General features: G+C 40.7%; 1 protein-coding gene across 1 annotated transcript in view; it reads left to right on the top strand.

Moving 5' to 3' along the window:
* The window catches only part of EFL1 (elongation factor like GTPase 1), a 601,029-nt gene that overhangs the window by 28,638 nt on the left and 551,367 nt on the right, over window positions 1-21,024 (top strand). The window contains exons 3-7 of the mRNA XM_089676417.1: window positions 1,585-1,652; window positions 1,759-1,843; window positions 8,850-8,983; window positions 15,620-15,757; window positions 15,850-16,052. Coding sequence (XP_089532543.1) covers window positions 1,585-1,652; window positions 1,759-1,843; window positions 8,850-8,983; window positions 15,620-15,757; window positions 15,850-16,052 — 628 coding nt within the window. The remainder of the gene's footprint in view (window positions 1-1,584; window positions 1,653-1,758; window positions 1,844-8,849; window positions 8,984-15,619; window positions 15,758-15,849; window positions 16,053-21,024) is intronic.

The following is a 21,024-nucleotide window of genomic DNA, read 5'->3' as shown; positions in this document are numbered from 1 at the left end:
GAGATCCTCTGCTCTTAGCGTTAGGGTTTTTTATCTTAATGCATTCAGGTAAAAAAAACCTTCTGGCCTTAGAACCACTTTAGGTCTACTTTCACACATATGCGTTTTCCATTGCGTTTTGCAGAAATGCACAGCAGTCCATTAAACATGATTTCCTATGGGATAGGTTCACATCTCCGCATTTCAGCCCGGTGCATTTTTTTGGAAGGGGTCAGGGACTTTTTTAAATGCAAAATATTGCATTTTTGGTACAGTAGACTTCAGTAGAGATGCTGCAGAAATGCATTTAGTGCGTTTTTGATGCATTTTAATCTGCCCAGCAACAAGTTGGAGAAAAAACGCAAAACGCGTCAAAAGTGCTTGTGCAAAAATGCACTGCAGAAAGCACTGCAGAAACAGATCAAATGCAAACTGCATAGGTGTGAACCTAGCCTAAGTGTTCTTTTACACATACAGTGATGTTTCTGAGTAATTTATCTTTTATCTTCAAGTCTTTGTAGTATAATACAGTGTGGTGAGTAGAGGAGAAAGGGTTGACATCTTTGTAAGGGCTCATGTACACTGCAGCTGATAAACTCACGTTTAGGAGTTGTTCAGCATTTTTTTGAGCAGCCCCTGAACTCTCCCTAATGTTTTCCTATGTGTCCATGTACACATCGTCGTTTACAGGCAGTTGAGTTTACAGTCGTTTTTTTGAACGCAGAAAACTTGCCTTCAGGAGTAGATTTTATCAGCGTTTCAAACGCCAAACACTTGTAAACCGGGTTTATAAGTGTTTGCGTTTGAAACATTTTTTTAACTCTTCCATTTCCAGATGCTGTCCAGAGCCTTTTTTCATCATGAAAAATCCATGCAAAGCATTTTCCCAGCACTCAAATGGACCTGGTACACCATAGTTTGAGGTTACGCATGAAAGAAAATATGTTAGACACTGCTACAATAATTTCTGCACAGAAATGAGCTGGAACACATGCAAACACCACAAAAAAAAGACAGTTAATCTCAACAAATACTGTTCTCTCTGCTTCTGCTCTCTCTATTTCTCTCAAAATGTCTGAAATAGTTATTTTTTTTAGTTTTTCAGAGCATTCTGGGCATTTGGGAAGGTCTCCTGATATCTTTAAAAAAACGCTTCTAAACGCAAATGATTATAAACCAGATATGCAAACGCAGCTAAACAGATGTTTTTTAACCTACATTTTCCGTCCTTCAGAAGTGTCCCGTGTACAGTACATGGAGCCTAAGTCTACTGCTCCTATATCTGAGCATTTACTCTGCAGTGTATGAATTAAACAAATGTGTGCGAAGTTTTATGTTGAAGGATTGGCTTTGCTATGACTTCGTGAATCTACTACAGCATATTTACCTCTAGGCTGTCAAATTTAGGATACAATATAAACACTTTTTTTGTTTAGTTATTAAAATTATTTTGTGAAATCTTATTACACAAAAATTTTAATTGTGTTGCTCTGTGGTTCACTGGTTTCTGGAAAAAAACATACTCTGTAATTACAGTTTTCTGTATACTTTGCTACAATTGTTTCATTTACAACTATATATCTCTTTTTGATTTTTATCTTGCAGGGAAAACTACATTAGCAGACTGTCTCATATCTAGCAATGGGATCATCTCCAGTAGATTAGCTGGAAAGGTACTTTCTGTCTCTGAGATGTTATGTACAGTATATAAGCTAGTGTGAACTCAGATAACTGATTGTTGATCATGGTTTGTTTCTTGATTTATTATTTGAATTGCAGTTGCGTTATTTGGACAGTCGCGAAGATGAGCAGATTAGAGGAATCACCATGAAATCCAGTGCGATCTCCCTGCAGTACAAATTTGGTAAATAAATGGACAATGTCAACTTTTTTTTTTTTTTTTAACCACTTACCGCCCAGCCACTGTAGATATACGGCGGCAGGGCGGCACTCGCAGGCAAAACCACGTTTTAAAACGTAGTCCTGCAAAACAGGCAGGGGGCGCGCGCCCGCCCTACCTGTCCCGCGAGGTGTCAGCTGCGGGTCCCAGCCGCTGGGTCACGGCCAGTGATTACCGGCCTTTTGGCCGCGATGAGCTGTGATCGCTGACAGATAGCAGGGCTGCATTGTTTACACACAGCCCTGTTATCTGTCAGTTGCCGTCAGCTCGTGACGAGCTGCAGAGGGAGAGAAGAGTTCCCTCTCTCGATCAGCTCCCCCCTCCCTCCCCCCCTCCAGCACACACCCCCGCCCCCTAGTAAAACACTCCCCTTACACAGTGAACACTAAAAATATTAACCCCTTCCTCCCCAGTGCCATTACTACAGTGTCAGTGTTTTTGTTTTTCACTGATCACTGTATTGGTGTCACTGGGGATGTCAGTGACCCCAAGTCAGTTCCTCCCCAGTGTCAAAATGTCCACCACAGTCCCGCCATGTGTCGCTGATCGCCGCCATTATTAGTATAAATAAAATAAAAAATCCCAGTGTCTTTCCCGCCATTTGTAAACGCTATAACTTTCACGTAAAGCAAATAATTTACACGTATTGGGATTTTTTTTTAGCAGAGACATGTCGCAGAATGCATTTTGGATGAAATTTGTGACAAAATTAGATTTTTTTAATTTTTTTTACTGGACATGTTTTATAGCAAAAAGTCCAAAATATTGTTTTTTTTTTCTCAAAATTGTCAGCCTTTTTTTTAATAGCGCAAAAAATTTAAACGCACAGGCGATCAAATACCACCGAAGGAAAGCTCAATTTGTGGGAAAAAGAAGGATGTAAATTTAATTTGGGTGCAGTGTTGCATGACCGCGCAATTGTCAGTTAAAGTAACGCAGCGACGTAACACAAACCTCTTCTGTAACCGCTTCCTGACCACCCTACAGCAGAAATACTGCTACAGGGCGGCATGGGTACGCAAAATCACATATATATATATATATATATGTAATTCGCGCTCCCGTAGTTTTCACACCCCTCCCAGATAGCGTCAGATTGCCCGTCAGTACACCAGTCATCACATTTAACCCCTTGATTGCCAGGAGCACGCCCATGTACAATAAACCTCCATAGTATAGTGTCTGAATGGGTCAATATCTTTGATCAGATCAGCACTATACCAGCATTCACATTAGTATAGCGTCCCCAAAAACGCAGCGTTAGCGGGATCAGCCCCTGCACCTGCCAACACCTGCGTTTAGCCCCTACGTTTACCACCCCTTCTCTCCCAGCAAGTGCAGTGTCAGTAGGTCACTGTCACTTGATACATTGCACACAAAACCGCAGTGTTTGCAAAATCAGGCCTGATCTCTATTAGCACTTGCCGGTAAATATTGATGACTCTCATATGCAGCAGAGTGCCAGTACTAGTGCTGCGCTACCTTTTGGTGAACTGGCGAGTACCAGCGGTCTAGTACATCTTGGTCTTTCACATACCTCCTTGATTTTTGGAGCTGTTTTTCACGGAATATCTGTATGCGTTGATTGTGGTTCAAAGCAGTCTATATGCACAACAATTTATTGCACCAACCCAAATTCAAACCTTGCCAGACCATTCGCATGGAAACTCATTACGGTTTTCAAATTTACATTTTTTTGGGGCCTAACCCTCAACACAGCTGCAGGCATCATCCTGGTATCGTTTTTTTCAGCCGTGATCGGCTTTCATGTAAAAGCAATCCTAGTGGCTAATTAGCTGCAAGATTGCTTTTACAAGCAGTGGGAAATGATGTCCCCCCTCCCCCGCTGCCTTCCACGGCCTTCTCGGGCAGTCCCGTGCCATCATGGAAACCTGAGAATGCAGCCAGTGTTTCTGCCAGCTGACCATAGAGCTGATTGGACACCAGAATGATGCCAATCATCTCTATAGTCTAAGAATTCGGAAGCTACAAGCATTTCATCACTTCAGTTTCACAGGATATAAACAGCGCCATTTGTAAATTGGGAAAGCATCTGATCACACCGATTTTGGTTTGATTAGATAATGTAAGGGCAGAGGAGATATCTAGAGTCTGATAGACCCCAGATTTCTCAAAAAAGAATATACGACAATGCCCATTGAAGTTATAGGGGTTATTTGCATTCCCTGTTATAGCATTAAAAGTGATAAAAAAAAAAAAAAACATGAAAGGTACAATGTAAAAATAATAAAAAAAAAATCAAAATAACTATAAAAAAAAAAAAAAATTGCCCCTCCCATGTGCACACACCTGTGTGCACAAGCCTTGACCCTGTGCTGTTATGTAAACAGCGGTTGCACCATGCATGTGAGGTATTGCCGTGAGCGTCAGATCAAGGGCAGTAATTCTAACACTAGACCTCCTCTGTAAATCTAAAATGGTGGCTTTTAAAGCGCTGCCTATGGATATTAAAAATGTTTGCAGTTTGTCGCCATTGAACGGGGCATGCGCAGTTTTAAAGCATGTCATGTTTGGTATCTATTTACTCGGCATACCATTATCTTTTATATTTTACCAAACAATTGGCCAATATATTGTGTTTTTGTGCATTAAAAGTAAAAAAAGTGTATTTTTTTAAAAAAAAATTGCATTTGAAAAATCGCTGCGGGAGTACTATGTGCCATAAAAAATTGTAGTACTCACCATTTTATTCACTAGGGTGCCTGCTTTAAAAAAATATATAATGTTTGGGGGTTTAAATTAATTTCCTAGCAGAAAATACTGATTGTTTTCATGTGAACAAAAAGGCTTGGTCTTCAGGTGGTTAGAAGAGTGAATGAAGTGTGGCATAAACTTTTAATGCTGGGCATACAACGCCCCCACCCCCCAAAATGACCCCTTTTTGGAAAGTAGTCACCCCAAACTATTTGCCGAGAGGAATGTTGAATCAATAGAAGAATTTATTTTTTTACCACAAGTTTTTGGAAAATGACAAAAATATATATTTTTTTTTTTTACACAAAATTGTCACTTAAATTATTATTATTATTATACAGTATTTATAAAGCGCCAATAGTTCGCTCAGCGCTGTACATTACAGAGGGGGACAGAACATGTGACAGAACAATACCAATACAATGCAAAACATGAGGGGATCGAGGGCCCTGCTCTTTCAAGCTTACAATCTAGGATTTAAATGATTTACTGCTCACACATGCCATGGTGGTTATATGTGGAATTACTCCCCAAAATACATTTTGCTACTTCTTCCGAGTATGGGGGTACCACATGTGAGAGACTTTTTGGCAGTCTAGCCAAGTACAGGACCCCAAAATCCAATAAGCACCTTCAGGCTTTTTATTTCCACATTACACTTCCAGACTACCTATCACAGTTTCGGAGGCCCTGAGATGCCAGGATAGCACCTAACCCCCCCAAATTACCCCTTTTTGGAAAGTAGACGCCCCAAGGAATTTGATAAGAGGCACGGTAAGTATTTTGCAGATCTCATTTGTTGCCACAAGTTTTTGGAAAATGAAGAAAAAAAACAAAAACATATTTTTTCTATTCTTTTTTTATATTTCAAAACCTTGTGAGAAAAAATGAGATCTGCAAAATACTCACCATGCCTCTTTTTAAATTCCTTGGGGTGTCTACTTTTCAGAAAGGGGTCATTTGGGGGGGTTTGGGGCTATCCTGGCATGTCAGGGCCTTCAAAACTGTGATAGGTAGTGAGGAAGTGTAATGAGGAAGTTACGCACCTTCAGGCTTTCAAAGTGGTCATTGGATTTCAGGCTCCTGTATGTGGCTAGGCTCCCAAAAAGTCTCACACATGTGGTATCCCCATACTCAGTAGAAGTAACAGAATGTATTTTGGGGTGTAATTCCACATATATCCATGGCTTGTGCGAGAAAGAAATCATTTAAATGACAACTTCGTGTAAAAAAATAAAAAAAGTTTTTGTCATTTTCCAGAAACTTGTGGAAAAAAAATAAATCTTCCATGGACTCAATATGCCTCTCAGCAGATAGCTTAGGGTGTCTAATTTCCAAAAAGGGGTCATTTGAGGGTGTTTGTACTATTCTGGTATTTTAGCACCTCAAGAAATGTGATGGGCAGTCAGAAAGTAAAAGCTGTGCAAATTTCAAATTATCTATACCATAGTTTGTAGATGCTATAACTTTCACACAAAGCAATCAATATACACTTATTGGGATTTTTTTAACAAAAAACATGTAGCAGAATACATTTTGGCCTAATTTTATGACGAAATTTTTGTTTTTTTATATTATCAAAATGAGAAAATATTGTTTTTTTTCAAAAAAAATGTTTTTCTTCAAAATTTTTCTGGTTATAGAGCCAAAAATAAAAAGTGCACAGGTGATCAAATACCACCAAAAGAATGCTCTATTTGTGTTAAAAAAATGACATAAATTTCATTTATGTACCGTATTGCATGACCGCGCAATTGTCCGTTAAACTAGCGCAGCGCTGTATAGCAAAAAAATGTTGTAAATTGCAGTATCTATACCATAGTTTGTAGACGCTAAAACTTTCACACAAAGCAATCAATATACACTTATTGGGATTCTTTTTACCAAAAACATGTATCAGAATACATTTTGGCCTAAATTTATAACTAACTTTGAGTTTAATATATATTTTTTATAGCTGAAAGTAAAAAATATTGTTTTTCTTCAAAATATTTGGTCTTTTTTTGTTTATAGCGAGAAAAATAAAAAGCGCACAGGTGATCAAATACCACCAAAAGAAAGCTCTATTTGTGTGAAAAAAAGGACGTAAATTTCGTTTAGGTGCAGCATTGCATGACCGCACAATTATCAGTTGAATTAGTGCAGCGCCGAGTAGCAAAAAGAGGCCTGGTCATTAAGGGGGGTAAATCCTCTGGAGCTCAAGTGGTTAATATTAGCATGAAAGGATATCCATGGATGCCAAGTGACTTTAGAAAGTAAAACCTATTACCTTTTGCCTTTTTTGGAACTGTTCACAATAGAACTTGGTGCAGGAAACTGCAGTGCAATCTGCAGCTGGTTTCAGTGCAAAGTTAACAACACCCCAAAAGCAGGGTTGCAAACGCATTGAGTTTGCATGCACTGGATCGCGTGGTAGAAAAGTTATTTGTGTGAATGGGCCCTTATGTGCTTTGTTCGCTTTCAGCATATGCCCAGGCCAGTGTAAGAATTTAGCTGGTGTATGGTTTGTACTGGGCCAAGTGTACAATGTTGTGCAAATCAGGAGAACAACCTGAAGACTTCTGCTTTACATACCATATTTTGCGCTCAATAAGATGCACCTGACCATAAGACGCACCTAGGTTTTAGAGGCAGAAAACAAGAAAAAAAATATTCTGAACCAATGGACTGCAGATATAGTACAGGAGATGACCAGAGACTGCGGACACAGTACAGGAGATGACCAGAGACTGCGGACACAGTACAGGAGATGACCAGAGACTGCGGACACAGTACAGGAGATGACCAGAGACTGCGGACACAGTACAGGAGATGACCAGAGACTGCGGACACAGTACAGGAGATGACCAGAGACTGCGGACACAGTACAGGAGATGACCAGAGACTGCGGACACAGTACAGGAGATGACCAGAGACTGCGGACACAGTACAGGAGATGACCAGAGACTGCGGACACAGTACAGGAGATGACCAGAGACTGCGGACACAGTACAGGAGATGACCAGAGACTGTGGACACAGTACAGGAGATGACCAGAGACTGCGGACAGTATAGGGAATGACCAAGAGACTGTGGACATAGTACAGGGGATGACCAGAGACTGCGGACAGTGCAGGGGATGACCAGAGACTGCGGACAGTGCAGGGGATGACCAGGGACTGCGGACAGTGCAGGGGATGACCAGGGACTGCGGACATTGCAGGGGATGACCAGGGACTGGCCGCTCATCTCTTCTCTGCAGCAGGACCTTACCTGTTCCTCAGTCCAGCGCTGTGAAAGCTTCCCGCGTCGGCATCTTTAGTGTGGGCTCTCGGCTGTGACAGCCGGGTGCCCAGTGCACATGCGTGAGAAGCGCTGCGCTTTCTGATTGGTCCGGCGTCTTCTGGGACCTGTCATGTGTCCCAAAAGACGCCGTACTATTCACAATGCGCAGTGATTCTCGCACATGCGCACTGGGCACCTGGCTGTCACAGCCGAGAGCCCACACTAAAGATGCCGATGCGGGAAGCCTTCACAGCGCTGGACTGAGGAACAGGTAAGGTCCTGCTGCAGAGAAGAGACGAGCGGCCGGCCCGATATTCTGACACGGCAGCGGCGGTGGGAATACCGGACCGGCCGCTCCATATTCGCTCCATGACACGCACTGACATTTTCCCCCTTTTTTGGGGAGAAAAAAGTGCGTCTTATGGAGCGAAAAATACGGTAATTGTTTGTGTATTCAGTTCTAGAAGTCATAAGTAATGATTTCTGTGCAGTGCTCAGTATCGTAATCCGTAGAGAAACAAATCAAAAACTGCAAATAAGATTAGCCACTGCCCCCACTGCCCCCGCTTTTCCATTACTACCATTTAAGTTTAGATATGCTTTAAAGGATAATATGCATTTAAATGCAAATAAATGCTAAAATATTTGGTTTGCTGCAGTTAGTACACATGTATGAAGGAGGGCAGTTATTCTGAGGGGAGTTTATCAAAACTGGACCAGCCAGAATCTAGAGCAGCTGTGCATGGCAAACCAATCAGCATATATCTTTCATTTTCAAAGCTTAAGTAATCAAGCTGAAGATAGAATTTGATTGGTTGCCATGAACAGCTACTCCTGATTCTGACAACTCCAGTTTTGATAAATTCCGCCCTCTATGTTTTATTACACTGCAGGAGTATCCATCAGGGTTCTGCTTTTCATTTATCCTTACCAGATATAATTTTATGCTTACAGCTAAGTGAGTTCTTTTTTTTTATTTTTTTTTTTTTAGGGGATGAAGATTATCTTATAAACCTCATAGATTCTCCTGGGCATGTTGATTTCTCATCAGAGGTTTCCACTGCAGTGCGTCTCTGTGATGGTGCTGTTATTGTACTGGATGCAGTGGAAGGTGTGTGCCCACAGGTAAGCACAGCACAGCACATTTGACTGCAAGATTAGGCTATTACTGATATAACACCTTTTAGACGTTTGCTAGAAAAATTTATGTTAAAGTATATGTAAACCATTACCTTGTAAAACATCCATTCAGTTTAAAACAGAAATGAAAGGCAAAACATTTGTAATTATTAAACTGTTCCCGCCCTGCCAATAGCAGAATGACTGCCAAGCAGGACTGTTAGAGAGCCAGTTGGGCGTCATATGACATCCTTCCAGGATCACGCCTCGCGCATGCCTGCGTGGCCGTGCTGTTGCGGGATCTGTCACTGGCGGTGTACCTCGGACACAGCCAATGACAAATCTGTGTTCCGGCCTGTTGCCAGTACTATGTGACCTGCGGTGACCAATCACAGCAGGTCAAAGACAATTGTAAACAATGGACAGCATTCGTTCATGCTATCCATTGTATACAAATGTGTCACAGCCTGTGCCATGTGATTAGCAGTGGCCAATCACAGCTAATCACAACAAAAAACCTGAATGAATCAATTTCATTCAGTTAAATGCTTGCTTATAGCAAATAAATTATTTGCTGTAAGCAATCATAATGTGTACAAAAAAAATACTGATCACTTCCCCAGAGTAGTACAATGTTAATATTGTAACATTATACTACTCTGGTCACAGTGTATTATGTAAAAAAAAGTTTTTGTTTTTTTTTCTGTGTACTGTCACTAGTCAGTGTCCCTGATGACCACCACACCAGTTATATGGTGCACTGGTGACAGTATGTAATAAACATAAAGAAAATTATGAAAATTTTTTTTTTCATTTTTCAAAAAAATGCCAACAGATTACAACTTCAGAAAAATCGCCATGCCTCTTACTAAATACCTTGGACTGTCTACTTTGCAAAAAAGCGTAATTTGGGGGATATCTGTACTGTCCTGACATTTCTGGGTTGCAATAAATTACATTGGCCGTCAGTACTTCAGGATTGATTGATTTTAAGATATATACCATAGTTTGTGAACTATATAACTTTCCTACAGACTAAAAAAAAGATACTGATTTGGGTTATTTTCAACAAAGACATGTAGCAGAATATATCTTGGCCTAAAGTTAAGATCAATTATTTGCAAAATTTTATAACAAACAAAATTTTCAGCCTTTTTTCATTAATTTAGCAAAAAATAAAAACCTCAGTGGTGATTAAATATCACCAAAGGAAAGCTCTAGTTGTGTGAACAAAATGATAAAAATTTAGTTTGGGTATGGCGTTGCATGACCGCACAATTGTCATTCAAAGTGTGAGAGCGCTGAAAATTGGCCTGGGCACAAAGGGGGTAAAAGTGCCCTGCATTGCTGTTAAAGCGGAGTTCCACCTGAAAAAAAAAATAAAATAAAAGTCAGCAGCTACAATAACTGTCGCTTACAGTCACTTACCTGTCCCTCGGTCTAGCAGTGTCCTCACCATGGCTGGTTTCACCGGCCCTCTTCTCTCCCTGGCGCCAGCATTTTCAGTGTGGGCATCCGGCTTTGACAGCTTGCAGCCAGGTGCCCATTGCGCATGCACGAGAAGCGCTGCGCTTTGTGAATGGCCCCGTAGTTTTCTGGGACCTGTCACGTGTCCCAGAAGACTATGGGGAGGGAGGGGGGAGGACAACTTCCGCTTCCAATTGCCTAGGCGGGTACCTGTCAAATTCAGGTACCCCGCTCCCCAAAGGTGCCAATCCATAATTGGAAGTGGGGGACAAAGGCTTAAAGCGGAACTTACCCTTTTGGGTGGAGCTCCGCTTTAATAACCTTATAAATACCTTTTGTTTTCCCCTGCTTTAAACAGTACGGGGAGTGGCAGGAACACCAGGCATTCAAAACAAAGGAAGCAATACAAAGAGAAAAGGATAATTTTTCATAAAAGTACATGGTACATACAACAAGTATATATATAGAACATGAAATCTTGGGTTTACATATTCTTTAATGGCAACACTGAATAACACATAGCAAGGCTGTGTGCAGATTACAGGTATTCATATATGGAAAATGTTTACTCTGTTTATAAATATTGTTGGCTTGCAATTAAAACTTTTGTTTTCAGTTACATTTTTGTAGGTTAAAATAGAATGTTTCTGTATCTGTTTTTCATGTACATTTTCATACATATGACTATTCAGTCCTTCCTGTTAAATTAAACTTTTAACAAACTATGTCTTGCCTGCTTCACCCAATGAGCTGCTGGAGCCCCCCAAAAAATCCCATGCAATTACTAACTTTTTGCAAACTGGTATAGGCACAGGGCTAGGTTCACCTTTTTCATTACAGTCCATAGTGCTGGCTAAAGGTCACTTAATTACTGCTAGATGGGTTAGGAAGTTTGTTTTCCCAATATTAGGAGGTTTGGGCTCTTTAAAAGGCTACAACAGAGCATTGGGGAGGTTTGCAGACATTTTAAAATAAATCTGATCATAGATGGATTCAAATTCAGTCTGTTCAGCATGGTCTAGCCAAATTTTGATCCACTTGTGGCCATCAATGTTTGACAGAAGTCTTTAGATCGATTTCTGTTGAACTAGAATGCTGGAAACATTTTGTTGATCAGCGGCTCCAAATGAGCGTCCCATTTTTAGGATACAATGTACCTGCAGGGATCATTCCTCCATCCACTGGCTGAAGGAAAATTTGCTGGCTGCAGGAAAATAAAATGTTTATGGCTAGCTGAAGTGGCACAGTGGGTGGAAGCTGCAGAGCTAGTTGGCTTAATATTATCATGCTGCAAAATGTATTGTAAATGTAGTCATGTGAATGCATGAAGTTATAAGTCACTGCTGGAGCTGGTTCTGGGTATTCACAAGCATGTGATGTAATTTAGCAATATTTCAGCCTTATAGAATGTTTTAAGGTATTTCATGCTTTGGTTTTAGCTTTGATGCATTCAAATTTGTTTCCACAAGGTAATAGCTAATACATAAACAAATGAGGAGCACTGAAGTGTATGAAGTGCATGTTCCTTGTGTATATATAGCAATACAAAAGTTAAGAAGGTATATTTTTGTCTCCCTTGAAGTCAGAAATGTTGCGTTTTCTTTAAGTCTGTTTAGGAACATAGAAGTCATGTGCTGTTGGGTTATACTGCTGCCTACAGGAGAAGTGGACATTGCCAACTGAAAAACTGTAGGCCAGCCCAGGATAACTCCTCCTTTGACCAATATACCTTAGTTTGTAGCAAGCAGAAACGAGAGCAAGATCATACACACAGAGGGGTGGGGCCCGTGTTCTTTAAAACATTTTAGAACAGAAATCCTTATTGCTTTCTTATTCATTGAGGGGCACAGAAAATCATACTCTATCAGGATGCCCAAATATAGTTCAGCTGAGGGTTGGAATACAGCAAACAAGCACTAAAAGGCACAAGAGAACAAACAACTGGCGATTGTACATAGTTTGAGATCTGCTTGAAGGAATTACACCCAAAGCTGAGATCGGATTAGGCCAAACCTTCAAACCCCCACTTCCCCCTGTTAGAAGAAGGCAAGACCAAGTGGCAAGTTGGTATGGGAATTTATCTGATGAAAGGACCATACCCTAGATCAGCTGCTTCATTCGGGATTCAATAGCTGAAGACCGGTGCTCTGACTGGGTTGTTGCATCCTCGATACAATTAATCCGTGCTAAGAAAAAGCTGGCCACTCGGTATAAGCTCTGATGCCAATCTTTATTGGCTACATTTCTAAAGACACAGTGTGTAAAATGCTAACGCATTAGCAGTTTACACACTGTGTCTTTAGAAATGTAGCCAATAAAAATTTGCAACGGAGAGTATACTGAGTGGTCGGCCTTTTCTTATCAGGAATTAACCTGATATCAGAGACATGGGACAGACACCCCAAATCATGGACCATGACTGGTCTTCCTAATCTGCCAGAAAGGTTGAATGAAAAACATTTTCCCAACAGGGAAGGAATCGCAGCCTTAAGCATGACTAACGTGAAGAAGAACCTCCTCTCCCAAGAACTGGGAGTAGACAGAAGAAGTGGAAAGAAAAGGAGACCAAAGCTGCCTTAAGCCAGAGAAGGCTCTCAGTCTCAAATTACTTGATGCCTTAGGTCCAAAAAAGGAAGCATATGTAAACTGACAGCCAGAGCACATGTTCCTCTCCAGGATGAGGACTACCTGGGAAGAACCCTGAGGATGACTTGATTCAGAAGTATCTTCAAGGAGAATAACAGGGGTCCCTTAAAGAACCAAGCATTGATACCATAGATTCGGCATGACTAATAGGCTAAGGTGCACAAAGGCTTTTTATACAAGGATTAGGCAAGGGATAGAGGGTAGATCTCCTCCCCTACATTGGAAGAAAGGAACTCTGATCTGACAGGGCTGAGGACCAAGCTCAGCTCCTACCTATCTTGCAAGGAAGGCATCACTGAGGCAAGACCTAAAGGATAACTTGCCAGGGGACCACTTGCCTATCCTAAATTGTCAAAGAGATGTTCTTGATTCCCCAGATCCAGTGATGTATCAGAGTCTGTGTAGCAATAGTCAGGAGTCTTATCTGGATGCAAAAATCATTCACCTGGGTTAATCTAAATCATGGAAGAAAGACTTTCTTCTTGAGTCTGTAAAACTACCAAAGGGGAGAGGCCTAGACGCTGGTAAACAGAATGCAGGGGTTAAATTTAGACGTCAGAGCAGTAGTGGGACAGTGATGAGTAAGTATTGGACCTGGCAGGTCATGTAAACTCTCGGGGAACAAACGGGAATGGTGGACCTGATGGATACTAAGCACATCTGATGGCCTTACACATCCCAAAGGTGACAAATGAGTTCTGTGTGGAACACTTTCTTTAGACTGAAAGAACAATGAATTATATAAAGAAAGAATTTGAGTAAGTGGTTATGTGCAGTAAGATATAAGTCAGCCTAGATAACATCAAATATTAGAACAGATGCAATAAAGATCAGTATTAAAACAAAGAAACTGAGAATAGAAGGGACTTTTTGTTCCTATTGATATGCTAAAATGATTATTCTCCTTTTCGTGTGTCGATCTGAAATAAGCCAAACATGCCCTTGTTCAGTAAACTGAAATGATATCCAATGATGGGGGGGGCTGCTCTCCATTGCCATGCCTCGCTTTGAAAATTGGACACTGCCTTTTATGGGACGGCCTACTGGAAAGGAAGACAACCCCCCAAAAGGGAGAAGAAAAAGAAAGTAGAAAGGGGTACAGAATGGAAGGAAAGTGAGAGATAAGACCAAACCACCATCTGTTCACTGATGTAAATGGCGATTGCATTAGGCAGTTCCTAAAAGATAGGAAATCCATGGATGCCAAATCTTTTAAGTTTTATTTTGTCTGTTAGGATAAAGATTTCATTTATCATGATCCAAGATATCTTTGCATTAACCATATCAAATGGAATATTAGCAGACTTCCAGGATCTTGCAATGGTAATTCGTGCCGCTATAAATATGAAGGAAATTAGTCTCCTAACATGTCTCGGAGTCTCCTGCGCAGGACTTCTTTAGACTTCTTGCAGTGAGACAAGTGCACTCCAGTGATATCCTTCGTGACAATGTCAGGGTAGGTCCGAAGAGATGTCTTCACTCGAAGTCCAAGCAAGTCACATGCTCATTGGATGCATTGTCTGTATCACTTTTGAGTGATTTAGCCCATTCTGCAGGTGTAGGGCAGGCCTGTCAGTGAGAACTGAGTTTTAATGAGGGTTTCTAGCTGTTAGTCAGAATCTTCAACTGTAAGAATGCCAGGTACTGCTGTAGTCCTGGTCCACACTAGTGGGATTCTGTTTTAATGCGATTTTGTTGTGTGTAATTATACCAGGAGTTGTATGTGTTTTTCATGTGATTTTGCTTCTTCTGCATTTTTACATGATTTCAGACTACTACTACTGACAGTGAAGAGAATTAGGAACAATTGCACCAAAAATGCATGTACTTGCATTTCTGATGCATTTCCATTGAAGTCTATAGACCACAAAATTGCACTGCATTGCACCAAAGTAGCACAGGACACTTCCCCAAAGTTGCATTACAGCTGCACTGCATTATTTGAATGTCCGCCATTGAAAACAATGTTATTTTCATTGTCATGTAATTCTGCGTGACTCAAGTCACCTGTGAACCAAACCTTATTGGTTTCTTTGTTAAGATGAGACACTGACAGATCCACAGTGATTTTCTTTGCCGCTAAATAGACAAGAAAGAAATATAGCTAAGTGCATGTTTACAAAAAAATGAGGCGAGTACTGCGCTGTTGACCATGATGTCTTAGTTCTTCTACATTTTGTGTGCAGTTTCATGTATATTTCACCTGAACTGAATTATAGGGATCAGTTAATAAAAAAAAAATAAAAAAATACTTGATGAATGTCACAACATTCACCCAGCTGTCACGAATAATCACTGAAACTTGCTCAATGCATTTATTCCCGGAGAATACTGCAATTTGGGCCTTAGATGGAGCTTACAATCATAGCAAATACATGTATTAGGCAGTTTATGCTGATTATTCATGACGGTTGGGCAAATGCTTATCCAGCAGTATTTTTATACCTAGATCCCATAGTGTAACTGGGACTTCACAATACTGTAATGCTGTTTTATGCTGCAAATTAATATTTGTGGTTTTTTTTGTAGACCCAGGCAGTATTAAGACAAGCCTGGCTGGAGAATATACAGCCTGTTCTGGTAATCAATAAGATCGATAGACTGATAGTGGAACTGAAAATGTCTTCCCAAGAAGCATATGCCCATCTTCAAAAAATACTGGAGCAGGTAAACACTACATTCACAGGAGATGTGTACAACTGTTCCATGTATCACCTGCTGACAAAATGAACTTTTTGGCCATCCCCTTTATTTTTCAGGTAAATGCTGTGACAGGTGCCTTGTTCACCTCCAAAGTCCTGGAAGAGAGAGCTGAAAAAGACACTACTACAGAGACAATAGAAGGGGAGCAGGTGTATGACTGGAGTGCAGGCTTAGAAGAGACTGATGACTCCCACCTCTATTTCTCCCCAGACCAGGGCAATGTGGTGTTTGCCAGTGCCGTCGACGGATGGGGGTTTACGTAAGCTCACTTTCCTTTATTGTAACTTTTTATACCTTTTTCACTTAACCTCCTTGGCGGTATGATTCTTTCCGAATTTTTTGTGCTGAAAGCGGTACCATTTTTTTGCATGGAAATATGTAGTTTTTTATTGCAGGCTGTAATTTTTAGGAATAACTCACTGAAATCTGTACGAACAAGAGTCTATTAAACATTCCGGATATGATAAAATTTGAAACACGAAATCATAAATTATAATTTAATAAATAATCAGAAAAAATAATATAATAATAATACATTTAATTCAATAATATAATCAAACCAAAAACACTGAAATTTGAAATACAGAGGCAAATTCGCACATCGCTGAGCAAAGTCGCAAAATCGTTTTCAGTGTCTGATGACAAATTTCCCCACGAATCATTATCACTCAATTCTGCAAGTGGTTCTGATTTGCTATCGCTGTTCTAAAACCGCTTTTGACGTAAAGGGACGCTTTTTGAACACCATGGACTTTTCTAAGTTTCCAGGCAGAAAGAACATTCAAAATGCAGGCAGGGCACAGGACAAAGCAGTAGGGACAAAATATATGTGAAATGCATTGAAACAGCAATGACAGCAAAAATGCCATTTTTTAAAAATTTAAAATTTCCTGTTGGTTCCGGCGCCCGTACGTCCCGACGTCACAGGGACCAGAACACAGAAGCCGGATGCCAGCATCAGCCGGAGGAGATGGCCGGGGACGCTGCAGGGAACACATCGTGGGAGCGAAGGACAAAGTAAGTGCTGCAGGGACCCCCCAGAGCAGCGCCGCATGGTAAGCCCGAGTGTAGCTCGGGGTTACCGCTCTTGGTATAGAAATTTTACCCCGAGCTACACTTGGGAATACCACTAAGGAGGTTAAAGTGCTTCTTTGGGTTACTTATAGTCTTATGACTAGAAATTCGTGAAGGGGAAAAGGAGTGTAATAATTTCACATTTTTCTCCTTTCATTACTCCTATAAAATCAAGTCTAAGTTAGTTCCAGGAGATCAACACGGTGTCAACACCATTGGTAATAGAACATATTCCAGGTGTGTTCTTGGACTGTGGTTTTCGCATAGCAGATAAGAGTTACTGTAGGCGTATGCATCAGGGAAAAGTGTTACAAGCATGCAAGACAACGCAAGTTTATTTGTATGTTTTCTGGACATTATTGTCACAGGTTCTACAGGTTTTATAAATACAGGGTAACTATTGGGAAACCAAGCTTGAATAGAACATGCATTTATTCATAAAGTGGTACTAAAGGCAGAAGGTTTTTTACCTTAATGCATTCTATGCATTAAGGTAAAAAAAAAATTCTGCTAGCAGCTCCCCTCCCACAGCCTCCTTTACGGCTCATGTACACTGCAGCTGATAAACTCACATTTAGGAGCTGTTCAGCGTTTTTTTCAGCAGCCCCTAAACTCTCCCTAATGTTTTCCTATGTGTCCATGTACACATCTTCGTTTGCAGGCATTTGAGTTTATAGCCGTTTTTTTGAACGCAGACAACTTGCATTCAGCAGTCAGCAGTGTACAGGAACAGCCCCTCTGGTCAATTGGCCAAGGACTAATGTCCCGCCTACGTCCATATCCCCATAAATGGAGTACCCGGGCATTGGGCATTTGCGATTCGTACGGAGCTGGTTGATCGACCAACGGACTGCTGACTTTTCTGACTTGCTCCAGTCGCAGGGTAAATTCTGGTAAAGTTTTATTCTGTCTTTTATTCCCTTTTATTTTATAGTGAATAGTCATTTGTGTGTCTTCTTGTATTTTTTGTATTTCTGTACCTTTTTATATTTTGAACATATTTTATGCACTGCCCACTTCGGGAAATTAAATCTTAAAATGAATTAGTGACTTCTGTGTATTTAAGCACGTGCTCATATCTTCGAAGAGATTAGATTAGATTGTATTGTATTTTAGTGCCTTTAAACGCTCAGTCAGGCTCATTGCCAATCTGTATGCAATTGCACTGTGTGTGGGCAGATTGCGTGCAGATTGTAAAAGGTAGCAGATCGGCCAGACCGAGATCTGTGTGTGTGGGGTGTCCCAGCAGACCGTTATGCGGATAAACTGTTGGGTGGTGGCAGCCTACCTTTTGTGGTGTGTCTGGTGCGTGGGGGTGTGTGGACAGTGGAAGGGTGATTAACATCGGGGTTCAAGCTGTAGGATAGTTGGAGGGACTCTAGAAGGGTGTGTAATTACTAAGCTGGTCCTCAGCTCTAATCAGTGCACCAGATTGTATGTAAGATTTGTATCTGCCCCTGTGTGGTCAACCAGCTGGATTGGAGTGGAGTCTCCATCTGGTGGTGGCCAAAAGGTAGTGCGGGCTGTGGAAGGATATCACGGCTGGTCTTATATATGGTTTTATATATTCTAAGTTAAGTCTCCTTTATTCCCTCATACCCCAAGTCATGGCCGCACGTGCGCGCCTCGGTTAGCTAGTCGCTGTGGGCGAGTGCATGTGGGGGATCCGTGACAAACAGCATATAGGTGTTGTAAATAATATTCCCTTTTGACATGCCTATGGTGTTTTAAATATTTTATTCAGACAACCTGCATTTTATCACTCTTGCATATTCGTAAGCAAGCTGACCTACACTTACAAAGAAAGACATTTACCTCTGAAATAGAGTTAGGAGGATAAAGAGCCTGCCAATTCCATTCTGTCAATCCTGTTGATTTTCCTTTTAATGTGTAAACATAGGTCTGTTACCTGCAACTTGCTGTCACGCTATTATTATACAGGATTTATATCGCGCCGACAGCTTGTTGAGCTCTTTACAATATAAAAGTGGGACAGTATAATTACAATACAGTTTAATACAGAAGAATAGGAGGGCCCTGCTCATGGAGCTTTCAATATAAAGGAAGGGGGGTGGTGGTACAAAAGGTGAAAGCTGCAGAAGATCATTTGATGGAGGTGACTCAAGTACAGTTTTTAGGTGCAGATTGGGTAGGCTTCCCTGAATGAATTCGTTTTCAAGGATTTCATAAAGGTGGACAGGGTAGGAGCTGACCAAACACACTTTGGTAGGGAGTGTCATAAAAGTCCTATAGGCGAGCATGGGAGGAGGTGTCAAGCGAGATATAGAGAAGGAGGTCTTGGGTGGAGTGGAGAGGACCATTTGGGTGATATCTGCAGATTAGTTTGGTGATGTAAACTCTGTATATTTTATATAAAAAACATTCATAAACATAAAATAGGCATGTCCTACAGTAAGAGATAAGATCAACAATATGGATGGCAGCTTCTCCATGTGTCAGCTTGATTTAATGTTGCCAGTTTCAGGAGCCTTACATTTTGCTTTCTTTCAGGGCTGTACGGAAATTCCGGTGGCCAAAACGTGATAACACCCCTTTTGGCCTATATGAAAAAAATACAGGTGCCAAAAAACCCCCGCTCGCCGCTGCCGCCTCTCCTCACTGCCGCCCGCCTGCCGCTGCCGCCGCTCAGTAGTTCTCAGCCTTACCTGAGAAACCATCGAACGATCCTGGCGCTGGGCATAGAGATGAGTGAAGGAAAGATGTTCTCCGCTCATCTCTATGGCCTTGGAGGACCAGAGCAATGTCACTTCTAGTTCCAGTTTTTTTTTTTTTTTAAAGCACTAGATCAATGCTTTTTTTTTTTTTATTCAATGCTTTACATTGACCTTATTGACCCCATATCTCTCCATAAAGAGGACATCTCACTAAATATTTCTGTCACAAGGGATGAATGCATTTCTTGTGATAAAAATAAGTAATTACATTTTTTTTAAAGGGACAGTACAAAAATAAACAAACCATTAAATAAATAATAAAAAAAAAAGTTTAAAGTGCCCCCATCCCCCTGTGCTCGCACGTAGTGGTGAATGTATACGGAGACCACGCCCACATATGTAAATGCTGTTCAAACCACACATGTGAGGTATCACCACGAACGTCAGAGCAAGAGCATTAATTCTCGCACTAGACCTCCTCTGTAACTTTACATTGCTAACCTGTAGACATTTTTAAAGCATCATTCATGGAGATTTTTAAGTACCACAGTTTCACGCCATTCCACGAGTGTTCGCAATTTTAAAGCGTGACATGTTGGGTATCTACTTGCCGTAACATCCTCTTTCATATTTAAAAAAAAAAATATATATATATATATATATATATATATTGATTTTTAAAAACTACGCATTTCGGTTTTCGGCCAAGTGAATTTTGAATTTTCCTTTTCGGCACCAGAATTTTCATGTCAGTGCACCACTACTTTCTATGCTGTATAGCACTTTAGGAGGCACATTTAGGAACTACATAAGAATGTCTCCGCCTAGATGCTGACAGCACCTGCATAGGTTTAGCTTGGACCTTTCCATCACCTCTTCCTATGCGATTTCAGACAGCTAATTGTGGAAAACAGAATGCACATTTAGAAAGAGCCTGATTCTTTCATTTCTTCAGTTCTGGACTGGAAAACTAGATGTTTTCACGGGCTGCCTACTCTTTACAAGTGTGTGATAAGTTTTTTTTAATTATTTGCCTTGGTACTGTATATAAATAATTATTTAGGGCTTTTGGAACTTCTTGAATAAAGCTGGTATGTAGAGCAAATGTTCTAATCCAGACACATTCGGGCTGAAAGTAAACATGGCAGTATTTACAGTTGCTTGGGCATGTGATGACCGCTTTCAAAGCATAGGGGAAATGTAGGTGGGGGTTATGGATTATATGTGCAAAGTTGCTAGGTATGCTAGATTTTAGATGAGTGTATGTGTTTTAAAAAGAAAATAATCCTTTTAACTTAGATCTGCGTAACACAGAGTGTATACGTGCCGTATATATATTCATGTCCTGGTCAAATCTTTTCTGTGCAGAATGAATATTGTGAGTTACTCTAGCCCTTACTGTACTTGCATCTCCTTTTGCTCATGGATCCATACTTACTGGATTAGCTTCAATTTACCCTTTAACACAGAAATACAATTATT

The sequence above is a fragment of the Staurois parvus genome, unplaced genomic scaffold (genome assembly GCF_062004578.1).
Source record: "Staurois parvus isolate SC_StPar_1 unplaced genomic scaffold, SC_StPar_1.0 ptg000168l, whole genome shotgun sequence".
In the NCBI taxonomy this organism is placed as follows: Eukaryota; Metazoa; Chordata; class Amphibia; order Anura; family Ranidae; genus Staurois; species Staurois parvus.
The sequence above is the reverse complement of the archived record's forward strand: the minus strand, read 5'-3'. Positions and strand labels throughout refer to the sequence as shown.